The 15836-nt window shown below is 38.8% G+C and overlaps 1 protein-coding gene across 2 annotated transcripts in view; it reads left to right on the forward strand.

Moving 5' to 3' along the window:
- The window catches only part of RECQL2 (RECQ helicase L2), an 84116-nt gene that overhangs the window by 32373 nt on the left and 35907 nt on the right, over positions 1 to 15836 (forward strand). For both annotated transcript variants that reach the window (XR_737689.3, XM_010278660.3), the window contains exons 9-15: positions 1739 to 1775; positions 1920 to 1953; positions 3698 to 3750; positions 3829 to 3906; positions 4001 to 4066; positions 14901 to 14967; positions 15082 to 15135. Coding sequence is in view for 1 of the 2 variants with exons in the window: in XM_010278660.3 (XP_010276962.1) it covers positions 1739 to 1775; positions 1920 to 1953; positions 3698 to 3750; positions 3829 to 3906; positions 4001 to 4066; positions 14901 to 14967; positions 15082 to 15135 (389 nt within the window). In the remaining variant the exon portion in view is untranslated. The remainder of the gene's footprint in view (positions 1 to 1738; positions 1776 to 1919; positions 1954 to 3697; positions 3751 to 3828; positions 3907 to 4000; positions 4067 to 14900; positions 14968 to 15081; positions 15136 to 15836) is intronic.

The following is a 15836-nucleotide window of genomic DNA, read 5'->3' on the forward strand; positions in this document are numbered from 1 at the left end:
TCTTGGATTGGAATTGTTTTTTTTTTTTATTATAAATTTGGCCAGCAACTGTGACAGGTTTGGCCATGTTTAATTAATATCTCAGTCCATCCAACACTAAACCCAAAAAGACAACCCAAGAAATATGTAACTTTCAGCCAACAGTAGGTAAGCACTTTAGGCCACTAATTCTTCATAGCCAAGAAGAAAAACTGCCTAAATAGATTTATAAACCCTTGCCGACTTGAAGAGAAAACCTAATACTGGCTACACAGCCTTCAAAGAATCACAAACCATACTCTTGTTCAACAGACAACTCATCCGAGAGCAGGAAAACCTGATCAGCAAGGCTCACACCTGTGCCGGAATGGATCCCTTGATCCACAAACACCTAAAAACCAGGTTTACAAACCTTTAGGCCGTGTTTGGTTTGAAGGAAAATGTAGGGAAACCTTTACAAACCTTGTGTAGGTTTCCCTATGTTTCCCTTCCTTTCCCTACCTTTTCCTTCAAACCAAACATAGCTTTAAAGTTTCATCACAGCACCCAGTCATCAAAGAATAGGTTTTGCTTGGTTCTACGATCAGGGAGAAAGGAGGAAGCAGAAACTTGCTTCTCAGATCAGATTGAACAAGTTCTTCAGTCTTCAATCAGAAAAAGGATAAGTTTTTGATGGAGAAATTGAATGGATCTGCTTCTAGCACCCAGAAATGTGTTTTGATATCTTATTAAACAAGTAAAAGCAAGAGGAAATCAAGAAGAGGAGAGGGAGAGAGGGAGAGAGGGAGAGAGAAGAAGAGAAAAGTATCTTACTTAATGAAATTCTGGTTATTGATAAAAAAAAAGAGAAGTATTTTGAGGCTCAAAAATCTAGGCTGGCAGCACCTAGGTTATTACTATTTATACTAGAGTAACAATGTCTGCATGGAGCTTAAAAGTAAAATGTCTAAAATGCCCTTGCAATACTAATAATAGAATTACAACTAATTATCTTAAAACCAGTAATCTTTTGGTTCTACCCTTGACACCTCACCTCCCCTTCTACCAAGTACCCATGATTGGCTGCCATGGTTACAGGTGGAGGAGCTCTCCTGCCAAGTTCCATGCACCTTTCTTCTAGATCCTAAGGGCTTCAGCCTCAGAGGGGAAGATAAAGAGGTATTTGCTCCACTCTACTTACCTTACCCTTACCCCATAAGGGGCCTCCCATTTTTCTGCTGCCCAGCTTTGCATTCTCTCTACTGACAATCCTTTGTTATCGACAGACCCTAGTAGGAAGGCTTTCAAAAAATCCAGGTATTTGTCTCTTGTCAACAGGTTCCATTGAGATGAAGAAACAGTATGGACATGCTCTGATGGAAACTTCACCTTTTGTACTCTACTTTGGCTACACAATCATTGCTAGGTGCAATTTTGCTCTCATAAATTATTTGTTGTGGATCAAAAAGAACAAAGGAACAACAAAAAGCTTGTAGAAAGAAAGAGTTGAAATGTGCAATTATGAAAATAATGAACAATGGAAATCAAAACTATATTCTTTTTTTATCTATAAAACACTGACAAAACATTTATGATAGAATTGACAATATGATGACAAAATGTGCAATTCCATTATGTTTAAAGCACCTAAACTTTTTAAGACCATACAAAAATAGTTAGTGCTTTCATTTCAATTTGCAAACATTCCCTTTATAGACTTCTTTTGAGCATTGGACATGATTTATTGATGTCTAACCCAACTAATTCTTTAATTGAACAGGTGGAGCAGTAACAAGTTGCAAGTCATTGTTGGTACGGTATGTTTGATTACACTCAACTCTTTCTCTCTCTCTCTCTCTATCTATCTATCTATCTCTCTATCTCTCTCTCTCTCTCTCTCTCTCTCTCTCTATATATATATATATATCACACAATTTCCAACATCTTTGATTGCATTGCAGGTGGCATTTGGTATGGGAATCAATAAGCCAGATGGTGAGTATTAAATATTTACTTAATCAGATTTTTCCCCTGAACTGGAGCTGGAATGAGTAACAATTATACTTTTCCCATGCCAATTTTCTGGGATACTACCTCTATTTTTTTGATTGGTACTAACCAAGCAGTTTGCTTCCCTCTTTGTCCATAGAAATTGAGCCTTGCCTAGTCCTAGAAACAGCCCCTTTAAAAAGTCTGTGCTTGAGCATGTGCCTTGGCTCCTTCGTTTGGCCTTGCCTCAAGGGGCTCAGTACAAAGCAGCTCATAGAATCAGGGTAATGCAATTTGAAAAGAAATAAAGAGAATGAAATTTTCATGTGCTTGAATTGTTGAGTGCATGAATATGTTTTATATGTTATATTTAATTTTTTTTTGAAAATAAGTTAACTTTATTCATAAAAAGGAAGGTACATGAGGAGATGTACACAGAGATCAAACACTCAAAGAGTTATACAGGCAGAAAACTATGACTGAATAAGTAATCCCTGTGAGCACCGGATTTAGCTAGACTGTTGGCTTCAGAGTTTAGCTCCCTCGGAACCCGGCCCAAGTGTGCATTCAAGGAGGAAAGGATGTCTCTCACTTCAGCCAATGTTATATTTAATTTTATTTTTACATTTTCACTTTGAATATGCTTTATATGTTATTTTTATATATTTAAATTTGAGATAATAGGCTTTTTAAAACATTTTGTTTAAAATATAAGTTTGTATCTTTAAACTTACTATTTTTAATATTTTCTTTTGATTTTTTTGCATTTTTGAAAAATTTTAAAATTTTGCGTTTCGCTCCAAAAAGGCACGTGCCTTGCCTTGTGCATTGTGCTTCAAGCGCAAAAAGCTCCTTGTGCTTTTAAAACACTTATTGACTCTATCAATCACTGCTCATTGGAGACCAAAAATGATTGACTCTAGGGTTCCCTCCCGAAGGAAGTCCCAAGTACTTCAAAGGATAGTGCTTTGAGCATTCACCATTAGGAAATTGACGCAACAAAACAAAGTAAGTAGAAAATTATAACTTCTAACCGATCCAATGGCTAAGAAGCTACAAATAAACCCTAACAATGACCTAACTAGTGGCTGCCACAGCTTTCTTTAAATCTAATAAAATAATTTCTTCTGCTGATAAAAAAAAAAGACCTAACTAGTGACTTAAAATGGCTAGACCCACGAAGAATTTAAAATGATCAAAACTTCTTATGGCTCAAAATTTAGAAAAAATCAGAAAAAACAGGAAATTCTTAGATTCAACTTATAAGGTAATGTTATGCTGCCTATCTTGGAATGGTCAATTGGGCAAATGTAGGGCATTCCAGGGGGAAATCCATCAAGGAATCAGGTCAATCCCACAGGAATATGTTGATCTGTAAGTTAACTCGTAGTTTTCTAATGACAGGGCAATAGATGTTACACAGATCTATTTACATGAAAACTACTTTAAATTACTACATTAATTGATGTTATTGAATAACTATGTTTGCCTTATTGATTGCATCAATATCGTTGACCTAGATATTGAATGTTAAGGCTACAATTTCTGTTTATTTTGTTGTCTGTTATCATTTACCTATAACTCTTATACAGCAAGTGGCTACTTTTATAGTTTCCTGAATTTATGTTTTTGTGATTTCTGGGCTTCTCCTGTTTACTTATGTGCTCTAGTGATTCTAATACTTGTTTCTTTGTGGATTTTGCAACTTTTTATTCTTTACCACTTTTTAATAAATGATAATTGCTTATAGTCAGGTTTGTCATCCATCATAGCCTAAGCAAATCAATGGAGACATACTACCAGGTGGTTGTCACTAATTTGCTTTTTTTTTCTTTTTTTAATAATATGTTTTTTTCCCAATAGAAAAATTCTCCACTGCAGGAAAGTGGTAGGGCAGGACGAGATGGGCTTCCTTCGGAATGTGTACTGTACTATAGGCCTGGTGATGTTCCTCGTCAGGTGGACTTCATCTCAGCAAAATTCTGAAATTTTCTTTTGTTTCCTTTTTGTCATTTACTCTGATAACTTTTGGATGTGCTATTAATGTTTCCAGAGTTCTATGGTCTTCTATGAAAATGCTGGGTTGCAGAATCTCTATGACATGGTGCGATATTGTCAGGTATTATTTCTAACAAGTAACAATGGATTTTGTATGGCAGAATCTATATTACAAATCAAGTAAAACTTGTTGCATGATTTCTTGTGGTCAACCTATAAATTTCAACATGAAGTCTGCTTGCTTTTTTTGTTTTTTGTTAAAGAGGATTTTAACATATACAAAAGAGTCATAGAAACTAATCTTGTATTATTCATACTTGTAGCACGCATTTAACAGGCTGGGTTTCTTAATGCACTAACAGTTGCACTATAAAGATATTTTAGGTTAAAAATTTTAATCAATTGATTGAAATTGGGAATGAAATACTTGTCTAGTAGAGACTGTGATCAGTCCTACTCTAGATGAGAATTCAACAAGGAAAACAGAGACTAGAAGAGGAAGAAGAGAGAGAGAAAGAGGGGAAGAAAGAAGAAAGAAGTCGAAGAGAAAAGAATTCAGAAACGAGCGTGGGTTAACTTACACATTGCTGCCCCACTCAGCTATTTATATTAAATATTTAAAAAATAGTTAACTTACAATATTTCCCTTACATAACTTATCAGCAACTAAAGAAAATAACTGAAATAACTAACTTGCTGACACTACTAACATGCTAACAGCTAACAAATAGTATGCTAACAGCAACATAAATAAAGACATTATTGCCCTACAACTCTACACTCCCCCTCAAGTTGGGAGTAGATATCAGTCATTCCCAACTTGCGCAAGTTTGTCTCCAGCTTGGTCTTTGGAACTGCCTTAGTGAAGAGATCAGCAAGTTGCATGTCAGAGGCAATATATGAAAGACACTTCTTGAGAAGCAATTCTCTCTCTTTGATAAAGTGTCGATCTACTTCGATATGCTTAGTTCTATCATATTGAACTGGGTTATGGGCAATATTAATAGTGGCCTGATTATCACAATACAACATCAGGGGCTTCTCATAAGCAATGCCCAATTTTTCAAATAGAGATCTCAACCATAAGACTTCAGCCACACCATTAGCCATAGATCTGTATTCAGCTTCAGCATTGGAACGAGCAACAACATTCTGTTTTTTACTTCTCAAAGAGACAAGATTTCTTCCTATAAAGGCACAATACCCAAGGGTGGATCTCCTGTCATCAACACTTAGCCCAATCAGCATCTGTGCAGATTTATATTTTCATGTAACCATTATCTCTGAAGAGTATGCCTCTGCTTGGACATCTCTTTAGATATGCTAGAATCCTTTCAACTGCAAGAAGGTGAGTGGTTTTAGGGGAATGCATGTACTGGCTAACAACACTGACCGCATAAGAAATGTCCGGTTGTGTGAGGCAAAGATAAAGGAGTTTCCCAACCAATCATTGAAACATAACTTTATCTTCAAGGGGCTCTCCACCTTTTGCACTTATCCAATGATTTTGTTCAATAGGTGTGTTAGCAGGTTTAACACCTAGCTTTCTAGTTTCTTTCAAAAGATCGAGAACATACTTCCTTTGGGAGACAAAAATCCCATTTTTGGACCGTGCTACCTCAATTCTCAAGAAATACCGTAATTCTCCCAAATCTTTGACCTCAAACTCTTGGTGAAGCAATTGCTTAAGAGAGTCAATCTCACGGGTATCACTCCCTGTCACAACAATATCATCCACATATACAACAAGTAGGGTCAAAGAGGAGTCCATCTTCTTAATGAAAAGGGTGTGATTTGATTGGGCCTGTACATAACCGAATTTTTCAAGGGCCTATCTAGATGTATCAAACCATGCTTTGGGAGATTGCTTCAATCCATATAAGGCCTTATTTAGTCGGCAGACCTTCTTCCCTACTTTTGCATTACAGAATCTGGGAGTTAACTCCATATACACCTCATCTTTCAAATCACCATTGAGGAAGGCATTTTTGACATCCATCTAAAATAATAGTCATGAGAAATTTGCTGCAATGGATAGTAGAACTTTGATAGTATTGATCTTGGCTACTGGTGCAAAGGTCTCCAAATAGTCTATGCCATATGTTTGCTTTGCAACTAATTTGGCCTTACATTTTTCAATAGAGCCATCAACATTATGTTTCATTGTAAACATCCATCTACACCCAACCGGTTTCTTCCCTTTAGGCTGATCAACTAACTCCCATGTATTGGTCTTTAGAAGAGCATCTATCTCCACCTTCATTGCATCCTTCCACTCAGGTGCTGACAAGGCTTCCTGCATTGTTTAGGGAATGGTAATAGCAACAATATATGCCAAAAAAGACTTATAGGATGGAGATGAATTATCATAAGACAGAAACTGAGAAATACAATGGGCTGTAGATGAGGTACAACGACACTTCCCTTAATGAATTGCAATTAGAAGATCAAGATCATCAAAGGAGGAGGAGAAGGCTCAATAATGGGAGGCATGGGAGGTATCTCATCTGTCGTAGGGGGTAAAGGGACTATGGTACCTGAATTTGGAGCCACAGAGGGAATTGGAGTTGGTTTGGACTGTTGATGACCAAAATCAACCTGCCTTCGTTGCCTGTGATACGCCCTCAAATCCCAACATCTTTGACAACCCTCCTCACTACACTCCCCTTTAGTGGTTGGGACAGGTAATGTAATTTCTGATGAATGAGGTCCCATCTCACTACTCTCCCCTTGAGAATAAACTATATGATAATAGGGTACATCCTCAAAGAATGTGACATCTATAGAAACAAACTGTTTCCCAGAAATAGGCTCATAGTAGCAATATCCTTTTTTATTTTGTGCATACCAAAGAAAGATACATTTCAAAGCTTTAGAATCAAATTTAGAGCAATGAGGTCCAAGAATCTGAACAAAGCAGGTGTATCTAAAGGTTTTAAGAGGAATGGTAAACAAGTTTTTATCATGATATAATAGGTTAAATGGAGTTCTCATGTTAAGGACCTGTGAAGGAACTTGGTTAATGAGGTACACAAAAGTGTGGGTAGCATCTCCCTAGAAACGTATGAGAACATTGGAAGTTAGCATAATGCTTTTGGCCACCTCCAATATTTTCCTATTTTTCCTCTCAACAACCCCATTTTGTTGAGGTGTATGGGGACAAGTGCTCTGATGGAAAACCCCATGGTCAAGGAGATATGAAGCCAATGGTTTCACAAAGTACTCTTTAGCATTATCGGATCTAAAAGCTTTGATTTTGACCCCAAATTGGGTCAAATCCATCTAATGAAAAATCCAAGTTAGGTTAGGGACCTCATCTCGAGAACGCATAAGATACACCCATGAGAAACAAGTGTAGTCATCAACAAACAACAAAAAATATCTATATCCCTCCATAGCAGTGATGTGATATGGTCCCCAAACATTAGTATGCACAATTTCAAAAGGAATACTACTTTTATTGCTCAAAGAATAGGTTGTTCTACAATGCTTTGCAAGTTTACAATTCTCACATTTTAAACTAGACATTTGAACTGATCCAAACAAACTAGGAAATGAACTCTTCAAAGACCTTAAAGACAAATGACCTAGCCGATTATGCCAAAGCATAACCTCGCTTACAGACTGAGAAACTAATGACCTTCCCACTTCTCTATCTTTCCAATGTGAATGCCCTCCAAACAGGTAAATTCCATTCATCTCACGGCCAATCCCAGTCACCTTCCTTGTCTCCAGATCCTGAAAAACACACCGATTAGGAAAGAAAGTCATTGAATAGTTTTGATTTTTAGTGACTTTCTTTTTGTCTTTAGGATACAACCCAAGGAAGCTAAGAAGTTGGAGAAACTAATGAGGGATTTCCTATGGGAATCAAGACAATGGAAGAAGGACCATTTGGTAAAGTGGGAAGTTGTGTGCAGAAGCAAAGAAGAGGGAGGGTTGGGTCTAGGTAAGGTGATTCAAAAAAACCTAGCATTGTTGGGGAAGTGGTTGTGGCAATGGCCTTTGGAGAGAGACAGATTATGGCATGAAGTAGTGGGAAGCATTGATGGCAACTTAGAGAATGGGTGGGATGCTGGTGTATCAAGGCAGGCTACTTTGACAACACCTTGGAAAGCCATTCACAGTGTTCTTCCTCAGTTTCTCAGGTTTGTCAGGTATGATGTTTGCTCTGGGAATAGTGACCGGTTTTGGGAGGATATTTGGGTCGGTAATCTTCCTTTAAAGGACCTTTTGCCTTCACTTTTCTTTGTGTCTTTGTATAAAAACGAGGTCATTTCAAACTTTATCACAATTAAGGGTAAACCTTTGGCTCCAAATTGTGACTTTGGTTTTCATAGGGGGTTAAGGGATGAGGAAATTAATTCCTTATCTAATCTATTATGTATCTTGAATCAAGTTTGTTTGGAACCGTCTAAGACAGATAATAGGATTTGGGTTCCTCATCCCAAAGGGACCATTTCTTGTGCTTCCTTTTTTAAGTCCCTTTGTCAGTTTCCCTCTTAACAGGTTTTCCCTTTGTTATGATTCGGCCTGGCTTGGAGTAAAGTTTGTCTGAGATCAGTCACGTAGAGAGAGGTAGAAAGGTGGAAGAAAGAGAGAGAGAGAAAAGAAGAAAATCTGGTTCGAACTGGAAGTCAAAGAACATAACCCCCATTCGGCCAGACATGATCTTTTATTATTAAAATTAATGGAAAAGACATATGTGCCCAGTAAGGAGCACTGGTTCTAACACAATATTACAGATCAACAACCTTAATCTAAGTATAAAGACAGAAATACCCCTACGCTAACACTCCCCCTCAAGCTGGTGAGTATATATCATATACTCCCAACTTGTTACATATGTAGTCCACTCTTCCCCGACTCAAGCCTTTTGTAAACAAGTCTGCCCATTGGTTTCCTGTATTGACATATGTAGTGTCTAGCTCTCCATTCAGCACCTTCTCCCTCACAAAGTGACAATCAACCTCAATGTGCTTGGTTCTTTCATGAAACACCGGATTAGAAGAAATATGAACTTCAACCTGATTGTCACAATAGAGCTTCATTGGAGTATTGATGTTGTACCCTACTTCCTGTAGAAGGTTCCTTAGCCACACTAATTCACAAGCAGTATGTGCCATAGCCCTATATTCTGCTTCTGCACTACTTCTTGCCACGATTGTCTGCTTCTTACTTTTCCATGTCACCAGGTTACCTCCCAGGAAAGTGCAATAGCCTGTGGTAGACCGCCTATCAGACATAGAACCGCCCCAGTCAGCATCAGAATACCCTTCTATTTCAAGTTTTCCGCCACTTTTGTATATCAAACCGCGACCTGGAGCCCCTTTTAAATACCTCACAATTCTCAGAACTGCATTCCAATGAGGAATCAGAGGTTTCTGCATGAACTAACTCACCACACTAACGACAAATGAGATGTCTGGCCTAGTAATGGTTAGATAGTTCAGTTTACCTACAAGTCGTCGGTATCTGCCAGGGTCAGTTTACCTGAGTGAGCGAAAGTCGCCGTGTTCTGCTGTAATTGGATAAACCTCTCATATTCATCACGGGGAACACTCACCATTTCCTTCACGGGATCATCTGTGGATGTAGGAGTTATTTGATTAGATGAACGATTCTCCTGTCTAAATCTGGAATTGGTGTCACTAGTCACGACATGATTGGCCCAGGTTGAGGGTGGACCATGTAGATCATAACAATAGTTAATGGTATGTCCATCCATACCACAATGAGTGCACCTCCTCGGGCCTGAGCCACGTCCTCTACCACGGACTCCCCCTGTATCTCTGTCCCCAGTACGACCACCACCACGATTATAAGTAAGCCCACCATTGCCACTTCGGCCATAAACCGAACCACTACTACCACCACGGCCAGATTGAGCTCCCCGAGCTCCACCTCTAGCACCACGGCCTCCCGACACAGCAAAGGCAGATCTATCTGAGATATTAGAGTTCTCAGTAGATCCGATAGAAGTCCTCCGGAGTCGAGCAAATACCTCTTCTAAAGAGGGGAGAGCTGATCCTCCTAGTATCTGAGCCTATATTGGTTCATATTCAGATTTCAGTCCCACCAAAAATCTAGTCACATCAAGTTGTTCTCTTTGTTGTTGCTGAATCTTGACATCAGAAGTGAGAGGGTGATAGACATTCAACTCATTACATATGTTTCTCATACTGGCATAGTACTCCTCAAGACTTTGATTGCCCTGTTGCAGATTAAAGTACTCCTGAAACAACTGATACACTTTGGTTGTATTGTCCTGACCCGAATACAATTTCTTCGCATGGTCCCACACATCTTTGGCAGTGTCAAGAAACATGAAGTTCACACTAATCCTGGGTTCCATACTATTCCATAACCATGTGATGATCTAAGCATCCTCTTGCTCCCAGTCTTCATACTCGTGAGAGTTAGTGGAGGGTTTCTCCTCTCTTATATGTTTCACCTTCTTCTTTGCCTTTAGAAAGACTTTGATGGATTTAGCCCAAGGCACATAATTCTCTCCATTTAGTTTAATGGAGGTCATCTGAACATTCAGGTAGTCTGTAGGCACCATCACATTTGGTTTACAATCACTGTTATCTCCCATTTTGTTATCACCGATTCTGCACACTGCACACGACTAGATCACACTGATTTCAGCACTTGTTGCTGAAAAGTGTACTCTTTACACCACAAACCCTACTCCTATAGCTACCTGAAATCTCACCACTATATGATCACAACTCTTCCTTCGAAATACACAAAAACAGCATAAACCCTAGCACACTACTGTCTGAAACCCCAGCATATGATCTGAAACATACTTCTTATTTGATCCACAACAGAAATCATGCACAGAAATCTCTTACCTTATCACTGAAAGAACAACCACACGTGCAGAAAATCAGTCCACACAAGACTGCCATTGCACCACACAGATCGGCCCTCTTCTCTTCATCGATTAGGGGAGGGCGATCTTAGAAACCACAACAACCGACCACACTAGACACGACTGGAGGCATAGAAACCTCCAAGGGGAGAGGGCGATCACTCCTTTTCAGCCCTTTCCCTTATCTCCAGTTGAATGCAGGAAAATCAAGAGAAACCCTAGATAGGGTGCGCAAAGAATAGAAATCTAGGCAGATTCGAGTAGCTCTGATACCATGTTATGGTTCGGCCTGCCTTGGAGTTCTGTTTGTCTGAGTTCAATCACGTAGAGAGAGGTAGAAAGGTGGAAGAAAGAGAGAGAGAGAAAAGAAGAAAATCTGGTTCGAACTGGAAGTCAAAGAACATAACCCCCATTCGGCCAGACATGAGCTTTTATTATTGAAATTAATGGAAAAGACATATGTGCCCTTATTTAAGTAAGGAGCACTGGTTCTAACACAACATTACAGATCAACGACCTTAATCTAAGTATAATGACAGAAATACCCTACACTAACACCCTTCAAAGAAAATTTGGTTTAGGCCGGCTCTCCCAAAGATAATGGTTTTTTTTCTAGGAAGTGTACAATGGGAAAGTGAACACTTTAGATAATCTACAAAAGAGAAGACATTTCCTTTGTATTTCACCCAATTGGTATACTCTTTGTAGAGCTCATGAGGAGGATTGTTATCACCTACTAATGTCCTATCCTTTCTTTGTAGAATTGTGGGATTGGCTTTTTTCATTGTTTGGGTGTAGGGGGAACATGCCAGCAAAAGTGTGCATGATCTTTAACCCTTCTACCTTCAGTTGGCCCAAAAAAAGAGGGAGAATTATGTGGAGATGTGCTAGAGCAGCCTTGCTATGGACAATTTGGGAAAAAAGGAATGCTAGAATCTTTCAAGACAAGGAGAGGAGCAGTCAAGATTTGAAGGAGTGTGTAATGAATAGGGCAATCCACTGGCTGAAGACTACGGAACTTTTCCATCACTTTTCCTTTTCAGACTTGTGGAGAAATTGGCTAGCAGTGGCAAGGTGCTCTTCTGGGAAGACTAAGGCATCTACACGATGGACTCCATCGTCTGAAGGTTCAATGAAACTGAATTTTGATGGGAGTAGTCAGGGCAATCTAGGGCGCTTTGGAATGGGAGGGGTCTTGAGAAATGAGGCTAGAGATATTATATTGCTTTATTCAGGTCCTTTGGGATTTGGGGATTCAGTCAAAGCAGAACTATTAGCAGCCATACAAGGAGTGCAACTCGCAAATCAGTTAGGAGTAAGACAGCTTGTTCTAGAAGGGGACTCCAAGGTGGTGGTGAGGTGGTTGCAGAATCCTGAGAAAACTATATGGTGCTATAGAAATGAAGTCAAAAAATTTAAGTGGCTGATAAGGAATATATCTGTTAGTACACATTGGCAGGGAAATCAGCAAATGCTTTGGCTGATGGCTTAGCTAAGAAAGGGACAAATAGGGAAGTTTTGTTTTGGACTCAGCTGTAATGTTCATCTTTTCCTTTTCTTTTCAAGTTTCTTTGTAATTAGTTGAGAAAGGCTACCGCTCATGCCTCTCCACAGGCTGTTGTATGAGATCTTTTTCTTTTGAAGTAATAAAACTATCCTTATTCATAAAAAAAAAAAAAACAGTTTTGATTTTTAGTGATACTACTAACTGAAAGTAGGTCAGTACTAAGTTTAGGAACATGCAAAATTGAAGACAAGGAGATGGCATCAGACAATCTAATGTCTCCCTTGCCAGAAATGGGAACAGGGGAGCCATTAGCAATGGACACTTTGTCTTTGCCAGAGGATAAGCAATAAGTATTAAACAATGAGGATAAGCCAATCATATGGTTAGATGCATTTGAAGTGCCAACTTCACTTCCGAACTGAGTCAGGGCAGCTCAGACAGCAGCTAAGGTGTCCAAGGATGTGGTTCTTGTGCTAGAGGATGAAACACCATCACTAGTAATTTTCACATTGGCATTCCCCTTTTTGTTTCTGAGCTTTGCTGGAATTAGATGAGGATACAACTTCCAACATGTGTTCTCGGTATGCTTCGGTTTCTTGCAATGATTACAAACTAACTCCCTCTTGTCCTCTTTCTTCATATCCCTTTGTCACCCCCAAACTTCGGTTTCACTGCTGCTAGGGCTGATTCCTACCTTTGTCCTACTTTCTTCACTGTGCACTAAGGAATAGGCCTGAGACGGGGTCGCACTCTCTCTGGTGAGAAGTTGCTGTCTCACAATGTCATATTCTAGATTCAGACCAGCTAGGAATTCAAAAACTCTATTGGTTTCAACATGTTTTCTGTATGTTGTGCATCCTTTTGACTTTCCCACTCAATTGTCTCTAGGTGATCAATTTCATGCCACAAAGACTTAAAAGTAAAGAAGTAAACTGAGACTGGTTTCTCTCCCTGCTTAAGATTATTGACTTCACATTTCAGTTCATGGGCCCTAGCAACATTAAGTGGCTGAGAATAGATTTCTCTCATGATGTCCCAAATTTCCTTGGCAGTTTTGGCCCACAAGTAATTTCGGCTAATATGAGACTGCATGGAATTGCACAGCCAAGTCATGACCAGATATTTCTCTTGAACCCATTTGGCATATAATGGGTCTTCCTTGGCTGGTTTCTTTACATCCCCCATCACATAGCCTAATTTCCCTCTACCTCCTATAACCATCATAGCTGATTGGGCCCACTCCAAGTAATTTGATCCATCAAATTTCACTGTGGTAATCTGAAAGGTATTTTCAGTTATGTTTCCAGCCCCCAAAATACCTTCCCCTTGAGCTTTTAACTCAGTTCCTGCCATCTCTACCAAGAATTTATCACAAAGAACTGTTTTTTATGCTGAAACAAAGGTAATTAACACCGTGAAACTGCTAACAGCCAACTTGGAATGCTGAAAACAGGTCTAGTAAACACCCAGAAATTCTGAAACAGGCCTAATAATCCTAAAAAAATCATTACCAACCAATCTGGAATGCTAAAATCTGATCAACTGTTACCCAGAAACTGATAACAATTAGATTAATAGGGTTTAAAAAACAGAGGACAGATCGTGGGTTTGGGAAAACCCTAAAAAAGGTCAGGAGAAATCAGAAAAGAAAAACACACCCGCTCCTTCCAGATCACTTTGATCAGTCTTTGATTGGTGTCGATCTCGAAAAAGGACTGAAACTTACCCAGAAAAGACTGGCCGCCACTTCCAATCCTCAGTCTGAACCCTAATCTTGAATTCCTTTCCTTCCCTCTGATTCTTCCTGATCACCAGACTCTTTTCAAGGCTCTATGATCTCTTGAAAAGCTGCTGCACTCTACCAATGATCTCCAAGAACCAGCCGATTGACAAATCTTGCTAAAACTTCTAACCCTGGGAAGTTCTCATGCAATTGGCCTGATTAGAGTTACATGAGATACCCTAGGTTGGCTCTGATACCAACTTGTCTAGTAGAGACTGTGATCAGTCCTACTCTAGATGAGAATTCAACAAGGAAAACAGAGAATATAAGAGGAAGAAGAGAGAGAGAGAGAGAGAGAGAGAGAGAGAGAAAGAGGAAGAAAGAAGAAAGAAGTCGAAGAGAAAAGAATTCAGAAAAGAGTGTGGGTTAACTTACACATTTCCGCCCCACTCAGCTATTTATATTAAAGATTTAAAAAAGAGCTAACTTACAATATTGCCCTTACTAACATAACTTATCAGCAACTAAAGAAAAAAACTGAAATAACTAACTTGCTGACACTACTAACATGCTAACAGCTAACAAATAGTATGCTAACAGCAACATAAATAAAGACATTATTGCCCTACAACTCTACAGAAATTAAGATGATGTTATCCCTCCTTGTCTTTGAAGCTTCATTTTAGGATTTATGTGATAAGTTTGAAATTTGTTTTGCACTAGCTGCCAACATGGTGTAACTTCTGGTGGGAACTAGCAATGAAGACAAAGCTTCCGTATACAGACTAGCATGTTCATCTGTAGAATACTTTTGAGATTCTAATTCAGCCTTTTCTTTATTATAGTCTAAGAGAGGGTGCCGTCGAAGTGCTTTTTTCCATCATTTTGCTGAGCCATTACAGGACTGCAATGGTATTTTGATATTTCTTGTCACTATCAAATTTAATCCCCATTGTACACCTACACGTTGTTGAAGCCCTTCAATATTACCAGTCTCTCAAGTGTATACCTCTTTCTTTTTCTCAGGGATGTGTGACAACTGTGCATTTGGAACTGAGCTCAATGAAGTGGATGTGACTCGTATGGTGAAACCCTTTTGAGTTTCTGGTTACAAGTACTCTTTGCTTTTCTGAAGATTTTTTATGTACTTTTTTTGGATAGATAACTGATCAAAGGGTTTTCATTACTGAAAAAAGAAACATATAATTGTTTTGTATTCTAGGCTTGAGGGTGTTTTTAGAAACAGCAGAGAGATAATTGCTTTGTATTCTGAACCTATCTGTATAGAGGACTCAACAAGGGCAGAATTATTGGCAGTCCTGCAAGGTTTAAGGCTGGCTTAAGATTGATTCCCAATTGCTTGATGGTGGAAGGGGACTTTTATATGGTGGTGAAATGGCTGAAATTTATATATATGGGTTCTTGGACATTTAGACATGTTATAAGAGAAATTAAATATCTGATAGCTGAACCGAATGCAAGCTTCCATTGGATTCCTAGATCTGTCAACAACTTGGCAGATGACTTGGAAAACAAGAAAAAACCAGAAATCATTTTTTTTAGGATTTGATTCCTTAAAATGGGAATTTGTAGAAACAGAGGTGTGGCTAGCAGGGGCTAAGGTCAAATATAGAGGTGCTTAGGCATTATAATGCAATGTTATCATTCTTTATTTCAATCAATAAAGTTTTCAGCTACTGATAAAAAATGGTATAAGAAATCTAGATGGACTGAAGCAGCTAGTAGAAACCCAGCATACAACCAATGTTGTAAAAACCGAC

Source organism: Nelumbo nucifera, chromosome 1 (genome assembly GCF_055504915.1).
Source record: "Nelumbo nucifera cultivar China Antique chromosome 1, China Antique-T2T, whole genome shotgun sequence".
NCBI classification, from domain to species: Eukaryota; Viridiplantae; Streptophyta; class Magnoliopsida; order Proteales; family Nelumbonaceae; genus Nelumbo; species Nelumbo nucifera.